The sequence below is a fragment of the Nicotiana attenuata genome, unplaced genomic scaffold (genome assembly GCF_001879085.1).
Source record: "Nicotiana attenuata strain UT unplaced genomic scaffold, NIATTr2, whole genome shotgun sequence".
In the NCBI taxonomy this organism is placed as follows: Eukaryota; Viridiplantae; Streptophyta; class Magnoliopsida; order Solanales; family Solanaceae; genus Nicotiana; species Nicotiana attenuata.
Genome location: NW_017671334.1, coordinates 14,789 through 33,779, shown reverse-complemented (window position 1 = coordinate 33,779; position 18,991 = coordinate 14,789). Strand labels below are relative to the sequence as shown.

The window sequence follows — 18,991 nt, the reverse complement described above, 5'->3', positions numbered from 1 at the left end:
TTACCACAAATATTTACTGGGCCTGAAATTGTCATTGATATGAGCATACACACTAATGCCAGAATTAATCTCAAGTCCACAATATTCTCCGACTTTAAAAGTCAAACTAACACAACTAATTAAACTATGCTAGTCCAAGGCTAATATTTTCGATGAACAATCACAAGCCTAATAGTCTAAACAGTCCAGTACAGTCCACATTTATTATAGTGAAATATGACAAAGCATTTAAAACAGCCGAAATCTACAACAGGAGCCATGCATCAACTTCATTTTAATTGCAATTGTAGATCTACATTGAGATAGATTCAGGATGTGTACCTGGAATTAGAATACAAAGAAGAAGTAAGAGAGGTCAGCAGCAATAACAGAATTCAGCAGCAATTCAGGAACAATTTCAGAAATCCAGCAATGGATCAATCAACACATCAACCACAAGAGCAATTTTCGAATCAAAAACAATTTCTCAAACACCCAGGAACAATTCACAGGAGTACAGCACCCAGTAATGACCCGAAATGACTCAATTGAGACCAAAAACCACTCGAAATCCAACCAGTAGACCTCTGAAACTACGGCAACCAGAACTGAACTAAAAATGTAAATCAATAGCTAAAATTCATCTAAAATTTTAATGGAACAGTAGTTTTTTTGGATTTTTGACAGTTTTCTATTGTTTTTTGATTTTTCTTTTGAAGAAAGCTAAGATCTAAAAGGAATTTTTGATCTGAATTTGGAATTTCAGATCTGTGGAGCTTGAGGAGATTTTTTGGAATATTGAGGCTCCAAAACTTGTGACTTAAGGCATTGGCATGCCTTTTTATAGGAAAAATGAGGGCAACCCTCAGATTTTGTGTTTTCCTTCTAGTCCCTAGGTTATTTTCATAAATAGTCCTTTACTTATTGACTTGTTCCTCAAGTTAATACACTAAAAGTTATTGAAATTCAATTTCAACCCTTTCTAGATGCTTTTAGTAGCTTCTAAGTTCAGTTACTAAATGGATTTCCCTAAACTACCCTCCTCACTAGCCTGGAATTACTAATTCAACCCCAACCTTATTGACTACCCATGGTTGTCTAACTAACCAGCAGTTCTGAAAATCAAAAAACCAAACAAAACCTAAAATTGAACTAAAAGGAGATTAATTCTACCTCAAGCAAAACAATCACTGCAAATTGATCAACCAAATAGAACTTAAACAAAAATTGACCTAATTAATCTAATTAACTGAAATTTAACTCTACACATCAATGAACTAATTAACATCAAGCAGAACCAAAATGTTACTAGCTATGAAGACTAATTGACCAGAAATCAAATATACAAAATGATAGTTGAACCTGGAACCTTACTACTGAAATCAATGAGCAGATTAAACACTAATTATATGGGGGAAGAACAATTATGACCTAAATTGAAATTTTAAATCATCACAACCTAACAACAGGATTCTAAAAAAACAACAATAGGAAAAATAAAAAGCTGAAAACAGAGAAGAACATGGACTTACTGATTTTAGGTCTTTACATGGCTAACCTTGAATTTCGATTTTCAATTAATGTCGCATTCAAAATTAATCGAGCACTTGAAATCCCCAAAACAGGTCGAACTTCTGAACCCTAGATCTGGAATTAACAGAGTTTTGCTTGGATTTGAAAGATTTTGGCTTGGAATTCAGGATGAGGGAGTCAGGGAGATTGTGGGGTGTAATTTTGACCGGATTTGGAAGAAGTAGGGTTTTGGCCGGATTTTCAAATGAAGATTCGAAAAGATTTGCGATGATTCGAGGGACATGGTTTGGATATTTGAGATGAGGAGATTGAGGAGGTCCTAGGGTGTTAATTTGGGACCAGTTTGTGGTGGCGTTGCCGTAGGCGGCGGAGACGGCGTCCACAGATTTGGATATTCGAAGAAATCGGTTATGATTTGAAGAAGAAGACTTGGGTATATAGAGAGAGGAGGGTGAGAGGATGATGCAGTGTGAATTTGGGACCATTTGGAGACCGACCGCCGCCGTGAGGCGATTTCCGGCGGCGGTCCAAGGCGGCGAACAGTGGCGTTATATGGTGCTTCTGAGAGAGATGAAACGGGGGGGTTAGGTGATCCGACAATTATATATTTAATTGAACCCGGTTCTCTGCCGTTGGATTTACTAACCTCGGCGGCTCAGATCTAATCGACCTGAAACGGTGTCGCTTTGGGGTCAAAAGGCTGGACCGGGTTGGGACGCTTGGGCCTGGTCTGGAACGGGTATATTTGGGGGTGGGATTTCGTTTGGTCTAAGTCATTTTGGCCCAAATTTGGGCATTTACTAAGACCACTTTTTTTTAATTGTTTTTTCTTTTATCTCTTTTGTTTATCCTGTTTTCATTTTATATTTTCATGTTTTTTCTAACTTTATTAAAATGCAAAATCATTAATTTGTTTCCAAAATTAAACTAATTAATTCCTAAAATATATTAAATCCTATTTAAAAGCAAACCCATGACAAATTCAACAATTAACAATGCAAAATGGACTATTTTTGTTATTTTCTTTAAATTTGTTCTAAAACAACTTAACCACTAAATAATCCTAAAATATGAAATTAGGTCCCAAATGCAAATGTCATGTGTATATTTTTATATTTTTCATATGAATTAAAATGCACAAATAAAATGCAAACAATTAACAGAAAATAACACAAAACTCACCAAAGTGTAAAATAATGAAAGAAAAAATTATTTTGTTTGAATTTTTGGGAATAATTCATATATAGGGCAAAAATCACGTGCTCACACAAATTAATTTTGAAATTTATTAAAAAGTCAATTATCGCGCTACGCAAGCGAATCCGCGAGTTTGGCAAAGAGTTAAAAAATTAACTAGAAAACTAACGAAAATTGTATGACCTTCTTGAATTAAATTATTGAATATTGAACATCACGTTATGCAAGCGATTCCGTGAAATTAAAGCTCGCCTACTAATTGCCTAGCACTTAAATTAATTACTAAAGGGATTAAGTCTTCACATTATTTTAGCTATTAAAAAATGTTATTGGATTCATCTGAATAAATTGGTAATTTAAAGATTAGTGCCAGCTATGTATTATAGGCATGAGAATTTTTATTGGTTGCTACATATGCATTGGGCAAATTTTGATATTGAAGAGGAAGTGGCCTAACATGATACTTAGCAAGACATTTATTAAAAGGGATAACCCCTAACTATTCAATCTTCTTAATTATCTAAACTCTTACTTATAGTGCTGAACCATACTAGTGATAATCCCATGTCCATTTGAGCGAAAAAGGAATTGTTAAATATTCAAACATGGACTCCAGCTTAACAATAAAAATATGATAGATCACAAAAAAATAACACTAAACCAGCACACGGGGAAACGAAACTTGTATGAAATTAAAATATTGATTCAAGCTTTAACTCTATTTTTCAAACTTAAAAATAAGGGAGAAGACAACAAAGAAAAAAAAATTCTTTGGTTTTTCTTTATGGTCTTGGATTAAAGAGAGTACTCTAACATAGAGGAGATCAAGATAAAACTCACCCATAAAACCTCTGTTCTCTCTCTCTCTTATAATACTTTTCTCCAAGTGAAAAATTAAAAAAAAATGAATAACTGAATCTAAATATTTTCATCTTTCCATCATCATAACACACAACATTGTAAAATTATTATAATTAAACTAATAAACAAGTAGTAGTATTTTACTTGAGAAGAGCCATACGATAGCTAGCTTCAATCTAATGTATTAAAAAAGTTTCAAGGAAGCATATTAATATACTACTTAAGTAGATACCAAAGTAACTCTAGTGAGATTAACGTCACGCTTTCTTCAAAGAGAACTACTTTTGCTTTGATCCAAATTAAAACTTTGGATTATTTAGCTACATATCAGCAGTATGTAAATAGCCAACCTATCAATCTGTCTCAATCGAGAGCAAATAACTTGAACTAATTACTAACACTGGAAAAAACCAAACTTCAGAGCTTAACATTTATTTACCAGCAAGGCAAAGAAGATTTTGGCTAAGGCATACTCATAGTTCAAATTTAACAAATCAGGCAGAAGATAATATCAAGCAACTAAATGAAATTCAAACTTCAAGCTTTCCATTACAACTCAAGATACTATATTGCAAAGGTCAAAATTACCTAGATTGCAGGATTTCGCTTACAACAGCAAAGGTGAGTTTGAATCCACCAAATCAACCGAACTTAATAAACCAGCAGTTACAACAACAAAAACCAGCAAAACACACCCGAAGCGAACCAGAAAATTAACCCAGAAACTCAACGACTTTCAAAGGGAAAAAGAAACCAAAGCTCTCAAATTTCAGCTTACTTCTTTTGATATTTTCAGCTTACTATTGGATATGTTTAGATGCTGATTTTTACTCTCAAAATTTTGTATTTTCTTATAGTGTAAAATGTCTAGCAAATGTATGGTAGAGTCCCCTTTAAAATGAGGAAAGGGCAGCCCTTAAATAGGCAAAGAAAAGCCTTTTTTGGACAGATTTTGGTTCACCAAAAATCTGTCCAAAAGAGGCTGAATTTGTGTGCTAAAGGTTGTCCAAAAGGTGAAAGGACAGCCTGAAATCTGCTATGGCAGGAGCCAAGGAGTCATTTCAGCCACCCTACTAATCAAAAGTAAGCTACTAGTACCCTAAGTCATGATCAAACCCATAACTTCAGATTTTGACAACATCAATACCACCCTATTGATTTTGAACCAAAACAAATCACACAACTAACGATTGACAAAACAGAAAAAACTTAAACTAATTAGATTAAAACAAATTGATTTCTGCAAACTAAACATAGAACAAACAACTGAATTCACAAACTAATGCTCGAAACAGATTCTAAATGAGCACTGTTAATTATCCGACAAGAAACATACGATTCAAACTGAATCTAAACCCGATTACAGAAGCAAAAATCAGAAATATAAAAGGAGAGCTAGGATTTTACCGTATACTCGAGTATCCGGAAAATGGCGATAGGCAGCGGTATGACTCGAGCGAGTGTCTAATGTCGATTTTTTTCGAAACCATGACTACGGAGAATTGGATGCTAGTTTTGATAAAAATGGGCAACAGAAACTCGCTTGAGGCCGAGGTGAAGAGAAATGGGAGGCAGTGGCGGTTGAGGGGTGGCTGGGACGGCGGCGGATCGGCAGAGATGGCGGCAGTAGGGTGGTTGACGACGGCTGATGGAAACTCGCCGGATTTTGGAGGGGTTTTGAAGATTTTGGGGCGTGGAATGGAGAAGAGGAGAGTGAGATGAATAGGGAGTGAAATTTTGGTGGTGTTTGGACGACAGGCGGCGGCGGCATTGGAGACGGCACGATTAGGGTTTGCTTTTGTTGATTATTGATGGAGATTTTGGGGATTTGGGTTGTGGATTTGGAATGAGGGGAGTGAGAGGAAGAGAGGGTTAAATTTTGGGGTGGTTTGGACGACGGCCGCCGCCGGCGGGCGATTTCCGGCGGCGGAGCTGGGCGGCGGTAGAGAGAGTGAAGAGAGAGTGAGGAGAGAAAGGAAGAGAGAGGAATTTAGGCTTAGTAAATGGCCAAAAATCTGATTTTTGGGGCCTTATATACCTATGGGGGCATTGAATAAAGGCCATTAGATCAAAGTGAGATGAAGGATTGAGATTTGGTCTTGGTCACTTAATGAAACGACGTAGTTTTGAAGTAAAACTACGTCGTTTTGGACCCTTTCAATGGCAGCCCCTTATTTTGCACTCTTGGCCACTTTTTCTTTCAAATTTGGCCAAATTTCTTTCTAATCCTACTTATTAAACTAAATTTACACAAACAAATAAATTAATTAAATAACTTATTCAAATGATCAATTAACTAGATTAATTCACCAATTGAAAGGTTAGTTAATTCTTAAAATGCATAAATGAAGAAAGAACTATTTTTATAGTATTTTATGATAGGAAATATGCAATAAAGACACAAAAATTGAGAAAAACAATTAAAATAACAAAACACTAATATCTTTGGGAGGTGTTAAAATAGTGCAAAAATTAGGTGTTCACACGAGGGATAGGATAATTAATTTCGTGATTAAATTTGAAATGAGTTTATCCCATATTTGGTTGGGATAAGTATAACTAATCCAGGGATTAGTTATCCCGGAATTTTTTTATCCCTATGGAAGGGTGAATAACTAATCCCAGGATAACTAATCCCGAAATAATTAATCCTGAAATAACTTGTTTCTAACCAAGCGACCCCTAAAAGGCAAGGCCGTATATATAATTTGCACCAATCATAATCCCTAGACCAATTTATCCCACTTGGAAGGCAGGATAAAATAATCCTAAGTTTGATGGGATAGGATGGAATAAGTAGAATATTCAGGATTAAATATGGGATTAAATTTGTAATATATTTGGTGTGCGGTATAAATTTATCCCATCAACCAAACACACTATAAATATAATTTCACATCTTATCCCACCTTATTTCGCGTACCAAACGACCCCTTATGTGTCTTTCCCTTATTTTCTTCTTCTTCTTCCTTAGTGGACATTAGTATAAAGAATTTCTTACATTATCGGGGACATCCAAAAAATATGTATTGGTAAGTCTCTTTAAAATATAAATTTTTGTAATTTTGAAAATAAAATAGATCATATGTTACAACAGAAAAACGTAATTTGATGCTGTAAAGCTTCTTTACACCGACAGTATATATAAATTAAACTCTTAAATATTGCTGTCAAATTTAATGACCTTAGGACATGTCCAAGGGACAATTAAATAAGCTGGATAACATATGTACTACTTTCACAAGCAATCTTCTTGATTTTCCAAAAGGCCTTTCTCTGATTTTCTAAAATCAACCATAAGTTTGTTCAATTTCTTGTTGCTTATCCTCTGCTGGATTATCCTTGTATCCTTCTCAAAACTATCAAATCAAAGATAGGAATTAAAAAAAAGAGTCATAATAATCCACATCCTTAAAAATGAATACAAATAAAAGGCAGTCTGGTGCACTAAGCTCCCGTTATGTACGGGGTCGGGGAAGGGCAGTATCACCAGGTTCTATTATACGCAATCATATCCTGCATTTCTGCAAGTGGTTATTTTCACGGTTCGAACCCGTGACACATGATCACATCTATTATATGCAACCTTTTCCTGCATTTCTGCAAGAGGTTATTTTCACGGTTTGAACCCGTGACTCATGATCACATAACAACAACTTTACCAGTTGCACCAACACTCCTCTTCAAATAATATGACAAGTAATTAATACTCTCTTTTCCGTCATCTCATCTCTTCTATATTCACTGTTTTTCCCCAAACTAACTCCACCCAAAGAGTATTGATTTTTAACCAAGTAAAAAAGAACACAATTTTTGGCTTATATAAAAAAGCTACAATATTTATTGTGAGATTTATTTAAATCTTATTGATATAACTGCAGATTTTATGACTTTATGGAGAGAGAAAACGAGATATACATTTTCAGGTCACCTAAAACGAAATTACATTCTAACCAAGAAAATAAAGCAAATTAATGACCTACTACCAACATTAAAATACAGTAAACTAAATATTAGAGACGGATAAATTATGTAGCTAAATAGAAAAATTTGTCGCTAATCCTACTTAGCGAAAGATTAGCGACAAATCATCAAGAAATTTTGTTAATTACGAGTGATTTAGTGACAGATTAGCGACGAAGTTCGTACCTTGGAGGGGAGGAAGGCAAAGGGAACAATTTTTCAGCAAGCTTAAAAGCATCTTCTGTGGTATTAATGATGTGATTAAAGCACAAATATCTGCCATAAGTTGAGATATCTTCATAAACACAAATGTGAGAATCCACTAAGAAATCAAGATCAACAGTCACAAAAACTCCATCTTCATACATTTCTGCAGCTCCATTTAAATAAGGATTTGTGATGTTTAAATCAGGACTAATTAACAATCCTGAGTTGATTGACACCATGTTTAAACCTCTGTCCATTGCCAATGCCCATGCTGTTTTCTCTGCTAGTGTTTTTGCTAAAGCATGCCATAGCTGTATCCATGAAATAAATTAAGCATGAGTAATACATCTGGCGACGGAGGGCGAATCTAGAATTTCTAGAACATGGGTGCACCATTAAAGAAATGAGAGACAAAAGTACTAAGTAGGAATCGATCGATGTTCTTAGGGTAAATAATTCAGTGTTCAACCAAGTGCACCCAGTGGCGGAGCCACATGCACCAAAGGGGTGTCACCGACACCCCTTCGCCGGAAAATTACACTGTATAGCTCGATAATTTTTTTTTTAAAATATGTATATATACTATATAATGATACCCTTTGACTCCTTTGTGAGTTTATTTCTTTATATTTTGACTCCCCTTAATGAAAATCCTGGCTCCGCCACTGAGTGCACCATTCATCCTTTTTGTAGCATGGAGTGCCAATAGATAATATTAGACAAATTCTAAAAGATACATATATAAAATACCTAATTTGACGGAGAGACCATGGGTTCACGTGCCCCATAGTCTACCCTATAAATCCGACCCTATCTGGCGAGCGCCGATGACGAACACAAGCAAAGCTGAAGTTCGAATATTGAAAAAGGAAGCAGATAGGTAAAAAAGGCTTATGGCAGAAAGGGACAGTGTATTGCACGAAGTATCTTGCGTTCATTCAATGTCCAAAAAAGTACTCACACTTCAGGGAATTAAAGATGTAAGCAGTCTATTTTAACGTAAGTATCAGTAACTGATTTTACGGTTCAAATTCGTAAAATTGTAAGTCACATAAAAATAATTTTATTTGTGACTTAAAAGGAAGAAAATTAATTCATCGAACCAAGAGTAAGAATATAAGAATGTAGTAATAATTTAAAATGTTGACATACCTTGAATTTACTACAAAAGTTGATGTCACTCCAATGCCTTTCATCAAGATCAAAGGATGCAGATTTTTTATGATCATGTCCCCAAATAATAGCAGTTGCTGAGGAAGTGAATACAATTTTTTCTATGGTTTCAGTTTGTGCACATGCTTCCAATACATTATGTGCTGCCCTAACTTCTACCTCTGCCATATATTCCTGCCCATTATTCCAAGAGTTTTAATTTTATCCATTAATGATGTCAAAATATTTACATAATTAGATTATTACTTTAAAAAAATGAGCGACAAGCAATTCTGTAGCTAAACAGGTTATTTAGCAACGTATCAGCGATATATATATATATATATATATATATATATATATATATATATATATATATTGTCAAAAAAAAATTGTTAGCTACGAGTAATTTAGTGATAGATTAGCGACGGCGTTCGTAGCGAATTTCAGATTTTTGTAAATATATATAAGGTAATTATAAGTAAAAAAATTATATGTATTAATTGATAATCTAATAAAAATAATAACTAACATGTTCTGACGGACTAAAATATGATGATCGGAAAAAAAAAAACCACACTTGTCAGAACGAAATTAGGGGGGTGGCAGGAAAAAAATAAGTTTTTTATGTCACTTGCAAGGAAATTATTTAATTTTTCTATTTAAAAAATCTGATAAAAATAATAATTAACATGCTATTTACAAATTAAATACAACAATAATGTAACAAATATTTATACTATCAAATGTAATTAACGTGAAATGCTCTGGGAAATCATGTGTGGACACCAATGGCACAGAACAACACCAAACTTTCATTATTAGCTTAACTAAACTCGGACACTTCCTGTATTGGTAAACCAACTTTAGCTACAAGGTCTAAGAAAATTTCTTGACGTGTTCAACATACTTTAGATATTATTCAGTATTATTGCAATTTAATGTTGTGGATAATTTTTAATTTTTTTAATTAGGTCAATTTGGTTTTGACTTGCCCTTTATCCTTATAGTGCCAAAACCATTGCATGGGCTACTCGACTAATTTTGGGGGAAGTGCACACTTAGTCATTAATTAGAGATGTCTTTACTCTTTAGTCACTGTTTAAAATGTGTTTACCCTTTAGCCAGTGCATAATAGATTTTTATCCGTCCGGACGAAAATACCCTTGTGCTAGACATGGGTGTTTGTGTAAATATTACGAACATGGTGTCCTTAACTTCATGAATGCTGTGTAAATATTAAGGACAAAGTATCCTCATGTCCTTAACTTCATATGTGCAGTGTAAATGTTAAGGACATGGCGTCCTTAACTTCATGTGTGCAGTATAAATGTTAAGGATATAATGTCCTTAACTTGTATTTGCACCTTTTGTTATTGATTAAACTTTACGACCTCGTGTCCTTAACTTCATATATGCAGTGTAATGTTAAGGACATAGTGTCCTTAACTTTATGAGTGTTGTGTAAATATTAAGGACATGGTGTCCTTAACTTCATGAATGTTGTGTAACTATTAAGGACAAAGTGTCCTGTCAAGTCCTTAACTTCATATGTGCAGTGTAAATGTTAAGGACACCATGTCCTTAATATTTACACAGCACTCATGAAGAAAAGGTAAAAACGTCTTTTCGTATTATTTTTAATAAAGTAGTGGCTATTTTTGCTCAACATTAAAAATACTGGATAAAAACTAAATACCATGTTAAAAAGTGGCTACCCCACATTATTTCTACACTAATTTTTCTCTCCTAATCAGTCTTTGGGAATACATGCACTCACATAATTGATCAAGAATTAATATGAATAATCAACTTATAATAATAAAATGAAGGCTTAATACATAGCTTAGTCAAATTCCTGTTACGCACCCTTTTTTCGGGGGAAACTTTTTGTACACCAGATATTTTTTATTTTAATTGAATATATTCAAGATAGGAAATAAATGGTGAAAAAAAGTGAACTTACATCATAAGCATTGGAGTGGTCCTTGGGAGGCTCAAAGGAGTAAAACAAACAAGAACAACCCTTCAAAGCATCGAGTACACTATGGTAATCAAAAGGGTCCGACTGAAAAACCTTCAATTCCTTCTTGTTACATGGCGGCAACAACATCAACTCATTATCACCTAACAAATAATGTAGTTATAGTTAAGACTGAAGTAGTATTTTTCATTTTAAAATATTTACTGAAGCATCAAAAGCGAACGGGACTTTCAGGGCGGGACGTTTGGCAGAATGCCAACCCAATACCATAAACAAGAAGAGCACAAAAGAAGGCAAATTAACAATACAAATTTTAAGTTTTGTGAATAATTGAAGAACTAACCATGATTTTGTATAGCAGCATGGACTGTGAAGCCTCTTTCAAGTAGCCGCTTAACCAAGCTCGAGCCGAGCCGACTAGAGGCATCCATAACACATACAGTGTTGGAGATGCAGCATAATGAAGCCGGCGCCATGAGACCACTGAATCAGTTGGCTCAACTCTGAGAATTGAGTGACGAGAATCTGTCTTCACAAACCCGTGAAACTTCCCTTTAATTTGATCAAAGAAAAAGGCTAGAGACTTCTATGTCAATTGGGAAAAAATGGCTAGCTATGTTGTGAATTTGGCTTGTATTTATAAAGAAAGGGAAGAAATTAATGTTTCATAGGAGGGTAAGTAGAAGAAACATATATTTACTCCATATATATGAGAAAAGCTAAGCTAAAGAAGCATTTAAAGAACGTGGGAGTCAATAGATGGTTGGTAATTGGTAGTTGGGTAAAATTTTATTCGGATCCGGTGTTTATACTGATCTAGTGAAAGCAAAACATACATACATATATATATATAATATATTATATATATAGTATATATATATATATATATATATAGTAATATAATATATATATATATATCCAATCTTTTTGTATAATTAAATGAAATAATATATTACTTGATTTTCTGTAAATAAAACCAAAATGTCACACTTGAGACTCGAATTTGTGACCTACACCAATTTTCAAACCCCTTTTGTTACTTCACTGATTTTTATATTATATCAACAAAATTCAACAATGTGTATACAAAAATTTATATTTGTTCTATTTGCACAAGCTTCTTTCCACTAGTTGAAGGCAGCTTTGGAGCAGTAAAATTGTCTTCGTATGACCTATAGGCAACGGATTTGAACCGTGAAATCAATTAATGATGCTTGCATTACCTTCTCGCGCCCTACATAAATATGGGATACTTCGAGTACTTGGCTGCCTTTTATTTTTTATTTTTTTCCTTTGTGAACATTGGATTTGAATAAATATTTATCGGTGGTTGTTTGTCCAAAAATAGGGAGATTTGGTATTGTAGCTAAAGTCACAATCTTGTTGACGAATATCATAAGATAGGAGTTTGGTTTGGACGTGGCAAATTGTGGTTTGCGTAGTATAGAGAAGCCATACTACCACAAGAAACACCTACTTCGAGTTACTTGTCTTGTTATTTGTTAATTCACGTTGTTGGCTTGTTGTACACGTTGTAAGACACTCATCTCACATAGAGATTGAAAACAAACACATACTACCAAAAAAAATTAGAATTAGCTACTAAACCATCAGAGGCACAAATGCACCAGTGAGAAGGTGTGAAGGTTGACCCTGGAGGGCCTAACGAGAGGTAGGGGTGGACCGAAAAAGTATTAGGGTGAGGTGATTACGCAAGATATAACGTTACATGACCATGGATAAGAAGGTGTGGAGCTTGAAATTTAAGGTAGAGGATTAGGACATGTAGCCGAGCGTTGTCCTTGTCGGTAACAGTAGCTTTAATACATGATTTAGTGTTATTTGTCTATTCTCGTATCCCTTGACTTCTGTGATTACTTGTTATTGCGTTCGTGTCGGCTTTCTGATTGCAGTACCTAGTGTATTTAGTTTTATATTTTTGCTTCTGTTTACTAATTGATATGCTTGTTGTTGTTGACCTTCCTTTTACCTATCCTAAACCGAAGGTCTTCCGAAAACAGCCTCTCTGCCTTCTTGAAGGTAAGTTTACGTCTGCATATACACTACCCTTCCCAAACCCCACTTGTGGGATTACACTAGATTTTTTTTTTTTTTTTTGTTACTAACTCCATCACTAATTTATCGTTAAATTTCTTAATAATTAATCTTTAACCCGTATGTTTAGCTATAAAATTTGTCCGTCGGTAATTTGTATTTTTTTTAAAAAGTGACCGTACCATAATTGAGTTTGCCTGCGTTTTCTCGTACCACTGTTTTCACATGCAAACAGAACACAAAATCAAATATAAAAAGAATCTCGAGGTTTCGTTACGTTTCTTTCACTTTTTATCTTTCTCCATATGAGAAAAAGACTGAGATCTATAAAGACAAAGTTGTCTTATTGAGCCTCATCGACCACGTTTTTTCTGTTTTTTAAAAAAAAGCTCTAGTTAATATCAATTAGATAAATAAATTACGAGATTGTAATTTGTAAATTTAATGAAATGGTACTTTATGGTCTTGACAATTTGACTTATATCTTGGATTATTTAGTTCGTGATTTAGGTAAAAGACTTCAACGTCTCAAATTATGAACTGACCCTTTTTTTAGAGTTTTTTACACGGATGATCTCTTTATAAAAACTATTCTCATAACTAATAGTACTACTCATTTATTATAAAGATGGCAAATTTTATTGCACATATAGCATTATCGGCAATTCCTTAAATGTCGCTACAATGAATCCCATTTAAGACCAGCATTAAGGATACTATTTTCATTAAACAGCCTTGATGTAAATAACCAATAATTAAGAAAACCGTTACCATCTCCACCATTCGACAATCTTGGAGTACCGTTTCCGTCTCTCTTTCCGTAAATCAAAAAATCCCAAAAATCTCAAAAAGTTTTTCCTCTATTTCGCTGATTTGTGCCATCTTTTTCCAAAAGAAATAATATTGTGATTTATACACTATTAAATATTATTATTATGCTGTGTATATTATCATACTAGTTACGATTAGCCCGGCTGTGCTCCGGCCCAAATAGCTATAGTCAAATATTTTAGACTATAAATTTCAAAAGCCTTTCTCTTTTAAATTTCGTGCATAATCAAATATCATCATTATAAAATAAAGTATTACATACTTAGAGTATTATTTCGTGTCAGTGCCGGCTTCATGATAAATAAAATAAGGCTCTCTCTTTATGCCGCCAATTTAAGAGACCCGTTTTTTAGCAATAATAAATTTATAGGTTTCTTTTTGAAAAAAAATATCAGACTTATAAATTTTGCTTTTACAGAAGCGGATCCATTACAATCACGATTGAATTACCGAAAGTAGAACTTATCAAAAAGCGAAAACAACTTAAATATCTTCTGGAAATTGCAAAGAATTCTATTCATAAACCAACCATTATCGCCTAATGGAAAAGTGTGCATTTTCCCACATTCGTAATAGTGCATTTATATTATATAAGTAGAATTTTAGGAGAACAAGCTAATAGTTCAAAAGTTCAAAAATTTTATCGGTAAAATATGAGATGTTAGATGACAAAAATTTTAAAAATTATTGTCTTAACCTTCAACATTCCTTAAAATATAGTAGTCACTTTGATAATGTTAGTTTAGATTTATTCTAAATTAAAAGTGTTAAAAAGAAAATAGTACAAGTAGAAACTAATATACTAATCGACATATTCATTCAAATAAAAGGACATAATTCTATTTTACAAACTTATATTTCTTATAAAATAATGTTAACAGTTCTGTAGACAAAAAATTTGCGTCGAGAAAATAAAATCAAGACCGAAAATATCGCAACAATCGTAGTATTTTATTTCGAATATTTGAGTGTTACAATCTCTATGAATCCTCTGATTCTTCTTTCCAATGGTAAATAGATTCAAGGGCCTTTGAGCTTGATCTTGAATCTATGTTTGTTTCCACGAACGATGATCTTGTTCTTGAGCTTTAGCTTGATCGCTTGAACTTGACCTTGATTTGTTCTTCGTTTTTGAGCTTGAACTTGATTTGTTCTTTGTTCTTGAGCTTGAACTTGATTTCTTGAACTTGAACTTGATTGCTTGAAGCTTGAAACTAGTAGAGAAATTTGCGGTGTTTGATCCACGAGCTCTCTCTTGCTTCTTGTTATAACTTCTGGTCTCTTTTCTGAGTTATGAAGACCCCTATTTATAGTTGTGGAAGGGAAGAGTTATGATAAGAACAAACTCTTTCTGACCAATCAAATTGAAGTGTGACATGGCTGCATTTGATTGGCCAGAACATGTCATTGGCACACGTGGACTTGGCATGCCTTGTCATTTTGACACGTGGCATGATCCCATTGGCTCTCCCGTTTGACTTGGTGCGCCACGTCATTTGACACGTGGCACCAAATTGGGCCTCTAGGAAGATGACATCTTGGGCCTAATGAATTGGGCTCATCACTTTAGCCCAATTAAATGGGCTAGCCCAATGAATTAAGACTTCTTTATTTAATCCATATATATTGGACTTATATAATTAATTCAATTATATTAGCCAGTAGTATTTATTGGACCAATATATCTTGAATTTAAAATATAGTCCAAATTATTTCATGGATTTAATTTTAATAAAACTTATATGCCTACAAGTTCATGTAATAATTGCCTCTGCGGAAAGAAGTTTTTTAAATTAAAATTAATAAAATCTTATCTAAGATTCTCAAGAAAAATTAAAAAAATTGGTTATATTATCATTAGAAAAAGAATATTAGAAGATATCGATAATTTTAAAAGTTATTAATAATTTTGCATCTCAAAAGTCATAGATTTTTGGGGGAAAATTATTTTTCATTTTTAAAATTTAATTCCTCCAAATAAATTTTGACTTTAGGCCATAAAGTCCTTGAGCCCGCTCCTGCATCATGGCGCAGTTACTCTAATTTCAATAATACCATCTTTTTTATTTTTTTTAATTATAATTAACATAGTAACATTTACTTTATAATTTTTTGGAAGTGTAATTTCAACATAATAACAATAGCTCAATGTGGATAAAGTTAAGCGCAAATGTAACATTGATTTCTTGTTGGACTTCGTAAGAAATTAATTGGAGAAATAGGATAAATTTGATTTCTCTTTTTAGTATATTATTAATTTCAAATCATGTATGCAGGCACGGAGCAAAAGTTTCAAAATGCTGCAGAGGAAGCGTTTGGATTAGTGCTTGTACTTTTCTCAATTATTGCCTGTTTGAGCTGGGTAGTTTTTAATTTTTGAAAATGTTATTCTTTTTGTTAGAGCTCTAAACAATATATTAGTTCACTCTAAGTACATAAAAAAAATTAAATACTAATATAAAGTACCAAATAAGACAGCAATAGTTTACTTTTATTTATAAAGAGTTAGTTAAGTGGGGCCGCATGACATGATTCATCAAAAGGAAAGTGGAGCCCACTTTTGAGTACATACGCAATGATATTCATCACTGGGCAAGATGGATTTTTTCTATTCCCAAAATACCCTTTGTGACGATCCGGCCGGTCGTCTTAAGAATTAACGCTCCGATCCCCTATTAACTGCTTCACCTAAGTTCATTTATGCTATTTTGGTTTGCCGGGACGTTCGGTGTTGGGTTTCGGAGAGTTTTGGGACACTTAGTCCCTAAATGAGAGCTTAAGTGTTGAAAAGTGGTCTGTAGTCGGAACAGTGTGAAGATGACCTCGGAATGGAAATCTGATGGTTCCGTTAGCTCCGTTAGGTGATTTCGGGGTTGGGAGCGTGTTTGGAATGTATTTTGGAAGTCCGTAGCTCATTTAGGCTTGAAATGCCGAAGTTTGAATTTTTTTGAAGTTCCGGTCCGATAGTGAGTTTTTGATCCGAGGGTCGGATTGGAATTCCGGAAGTTGCAGTAGCTCCGTCATGTCATTTGGGATGTGTGCAAAATTTCAGGTCATTCGGACGTGTTTTGGTTAGGTTTTTTATCAAAGCGTGTTTTGATGAAAAATTTAGGTTCTTAGGCTCAAATCCTTGTTTAATTCGAGTTTCCGGCGTTGTTTTAGGTGGTTTAAGGATTGGTACAAGTTTGAATGATGTTATGGGATATGTCTGTAGGTTTGGTTGATGTCCCGGGGGCCTCGGGTATGTTTCGGGTGCTCAACGGAGCATTTTGGAGTTGTGTTATTGCAGAAAAATCCTTCAGCAGTTGCAGGTCCCAGATCCTTCTTCGCGTTCGCGTACCTCCCATCGCGTTCGCGTAGCTTTGACTCACTTCTTATTCGCGTTCGCGTAGTGTAATCCTGGAGGGGGGGCCAGTTCCTTATACGCGTTCGCATACCCACCTCCGCGTTCGCGTAGCCTCGCCTATTTCCTCGTCGCGTTCGTGAACGCTGCTTCGCGTTCGCATAGAGCAGCTCCTGGACTTTAACATTTTCCTTCATCGCGTTCGCATTTTCTTGCGTCGCGTTCGCGAAGCTTCATGTCCCCAGGCCTTCGCATTCGCTGTCTACCTATCGCGATCGCGAAGGGTAAATTTGGCATCTTTAAATTTTCTTCTTCGCGAACGCAAGCTCACCTCCGCGTTCGCGAGCTCACCTCCGTGTTCGCGATGCATTAAAGTTCTGGACAGTATTTAACATTTCAAAAACGAGGGTTAGCCATTTTTATCAAAATACAAGCTTGGGAGCTCGGATTTGGGAGCAATTTCGAGTGGTTTTCGAGGGCAACGATTGGGTAACGATTCTCTACTCCCTTATGCTTAAAACCCACTAATCTAATCACGAATTCATCTCTAATTTCGGATTTTTGAATGAAAATTTGGTAAAACCACATAGACCAAACTATTGGATTTTGAGTGAGTGTTTGACCTCCGATTTGGGAGATTTTTGTGTGGTTAGACTCGTGAGAGTACAAGGGTTCTGAAAATGTGAAAATTATTCGATTCCGAGACGTTGGCCTGAAGAGCGTTTTGGTCATTTTACCTTAAATTCGCGTCTTAGCTTCAAATTAAATAGTAGAATTAGTTGCTTGTGATGTTATTTACGATGTGTAATTGAATTGAATAGATTTGGGCCATTTGGAGTCGGATACTCGTGGCAAAAGTGTGGTTTCGAGTTGATTTTGGAGCCGGTTTGAGGTAAGTGGTTTGTCTAACCTTGTGTGGGGGACCATTCCCCTTAGGATATGATATTGGTAATTGAATGCCTTGTACGTGAGGTGACGAGCGCGTACTTGAGCTAATTGTTGAAAAATCCGATTTTACTTTAAATATTTAGACTGAGTTTCTTTCTTATCTGCTTTATTTTTATTTGCAATTATAGACTGTGTTAGCTAGAAAAGCATGCTTAGTTGTTCCAAATTGCCTATCTGCTCAAGTTGCCTTGTTTGTACTACGTGAAGCATCTTAGGCTAGAACTACCTGTTGCCTTGTATCTTTGAACTTCATTTCTGGATGTCTTCTTGTTGTGACTGCGTATTTACTTTGGGACTGCGGGTTTGATTCGGGATAGATCCCCCTGCATATTTACTTTGGGACTGCGTGTTAGATTCCCGATAGATCCCCCCTGCATATTTACTTTGGGACTGCGGGTTAGATTCCTGATAGATCCCCCTGCACATTGATAGTTGGACTACGGGACGGTATCCCGGGAGATCCTTCGGATATACTCATATGGTGGACTGCGGGACAGTATCCCAGAAGATCCTTCGGATATACTCATATGGTGGACTACGGGACGGTATCCCGGGAGCTCCTTGGACAGTTGATGAAATGGACTACAGGACGGTATCCTGGGAGATCCTCGTTGTTGGTATTGGTATTGAGTTGTTTTACTCTGTGTTGTCTTATTCTCTGAGTGTTAATTGTTCCCTTGTATAACCTGTCTTACTTCATAGCTGTACTCTTTACTTCCGTTTACTTCATGATGTTGCAAGATTTATTATTATGCTTATTCTCAGTAGGGCTCTGACCTTCCTCGTCACTACCCAACCGAGGTTAGGCTTGGCACTTACTGAGTACCGCTGTGGTGTACTCATGCCCCTTCTGCGCATGTTTTTCATGTGCAGATCCAGGTACGTCGTCCAGGCGTATCACTCTCGAGGCGGAGAGATCTAGTAGAGACTTCAAGGTA

At 35.1% G+C, this 18,991-nt stretch overlaps 1 protein-coding gene across 3 annotated transcripts; it reads right to left on the bottom strand.

The window, feature by feature from the left end:
• Nucleotides 1-214: 214 nt before the first annotated feature.
• On the bottom strand, nt 215-11,652 carry LOC109207630 (cinnamoyl-CoA reductase-like SNL6). 3 transcript variants are annotated; one of them, XM_019370581.1, is made up of 6 exons: nt 11,220-11,650; nt 10,859-11,019; nt 8,893-9,087; nt 7,900-8,051; nt 7,720-7,809; nt 6,659-6,929 (listed from the first exon to the last, which is right to left on the bottom strand). In XM_019370581.1, the coding sequence occupies exons 1-6, from the start codon at nt 11,350-11,352 to the stop codon at nt 6,809-6,811; spliced, it is 852 nt and encodes a 283-aa protein (XP_019226126.1). In that variant the 5' UTR covers nt 11,353-11,650; the 3' UTR covers nt 6,659-6,808. The 3 variants fall into 3 exon arrangements, with proteins under 3 accessions (XP_019226127.1, XP_019226126.1, XP_019226125.1); XM_019370582.1 differs by lacking the exon at nt 6,659-6,929 and adding an exon at nt 215-321 and having other exon boundaries at nt 7,720-8,051; nt 11,220-11,652; XM_019370580.1 differs by having other exon boundaries at nt 7,720-8,051; nt 11,220-11,649.
• Between the last annotated feature and the right edge of the window lie 7,339 nt (nt 11,653-18,991).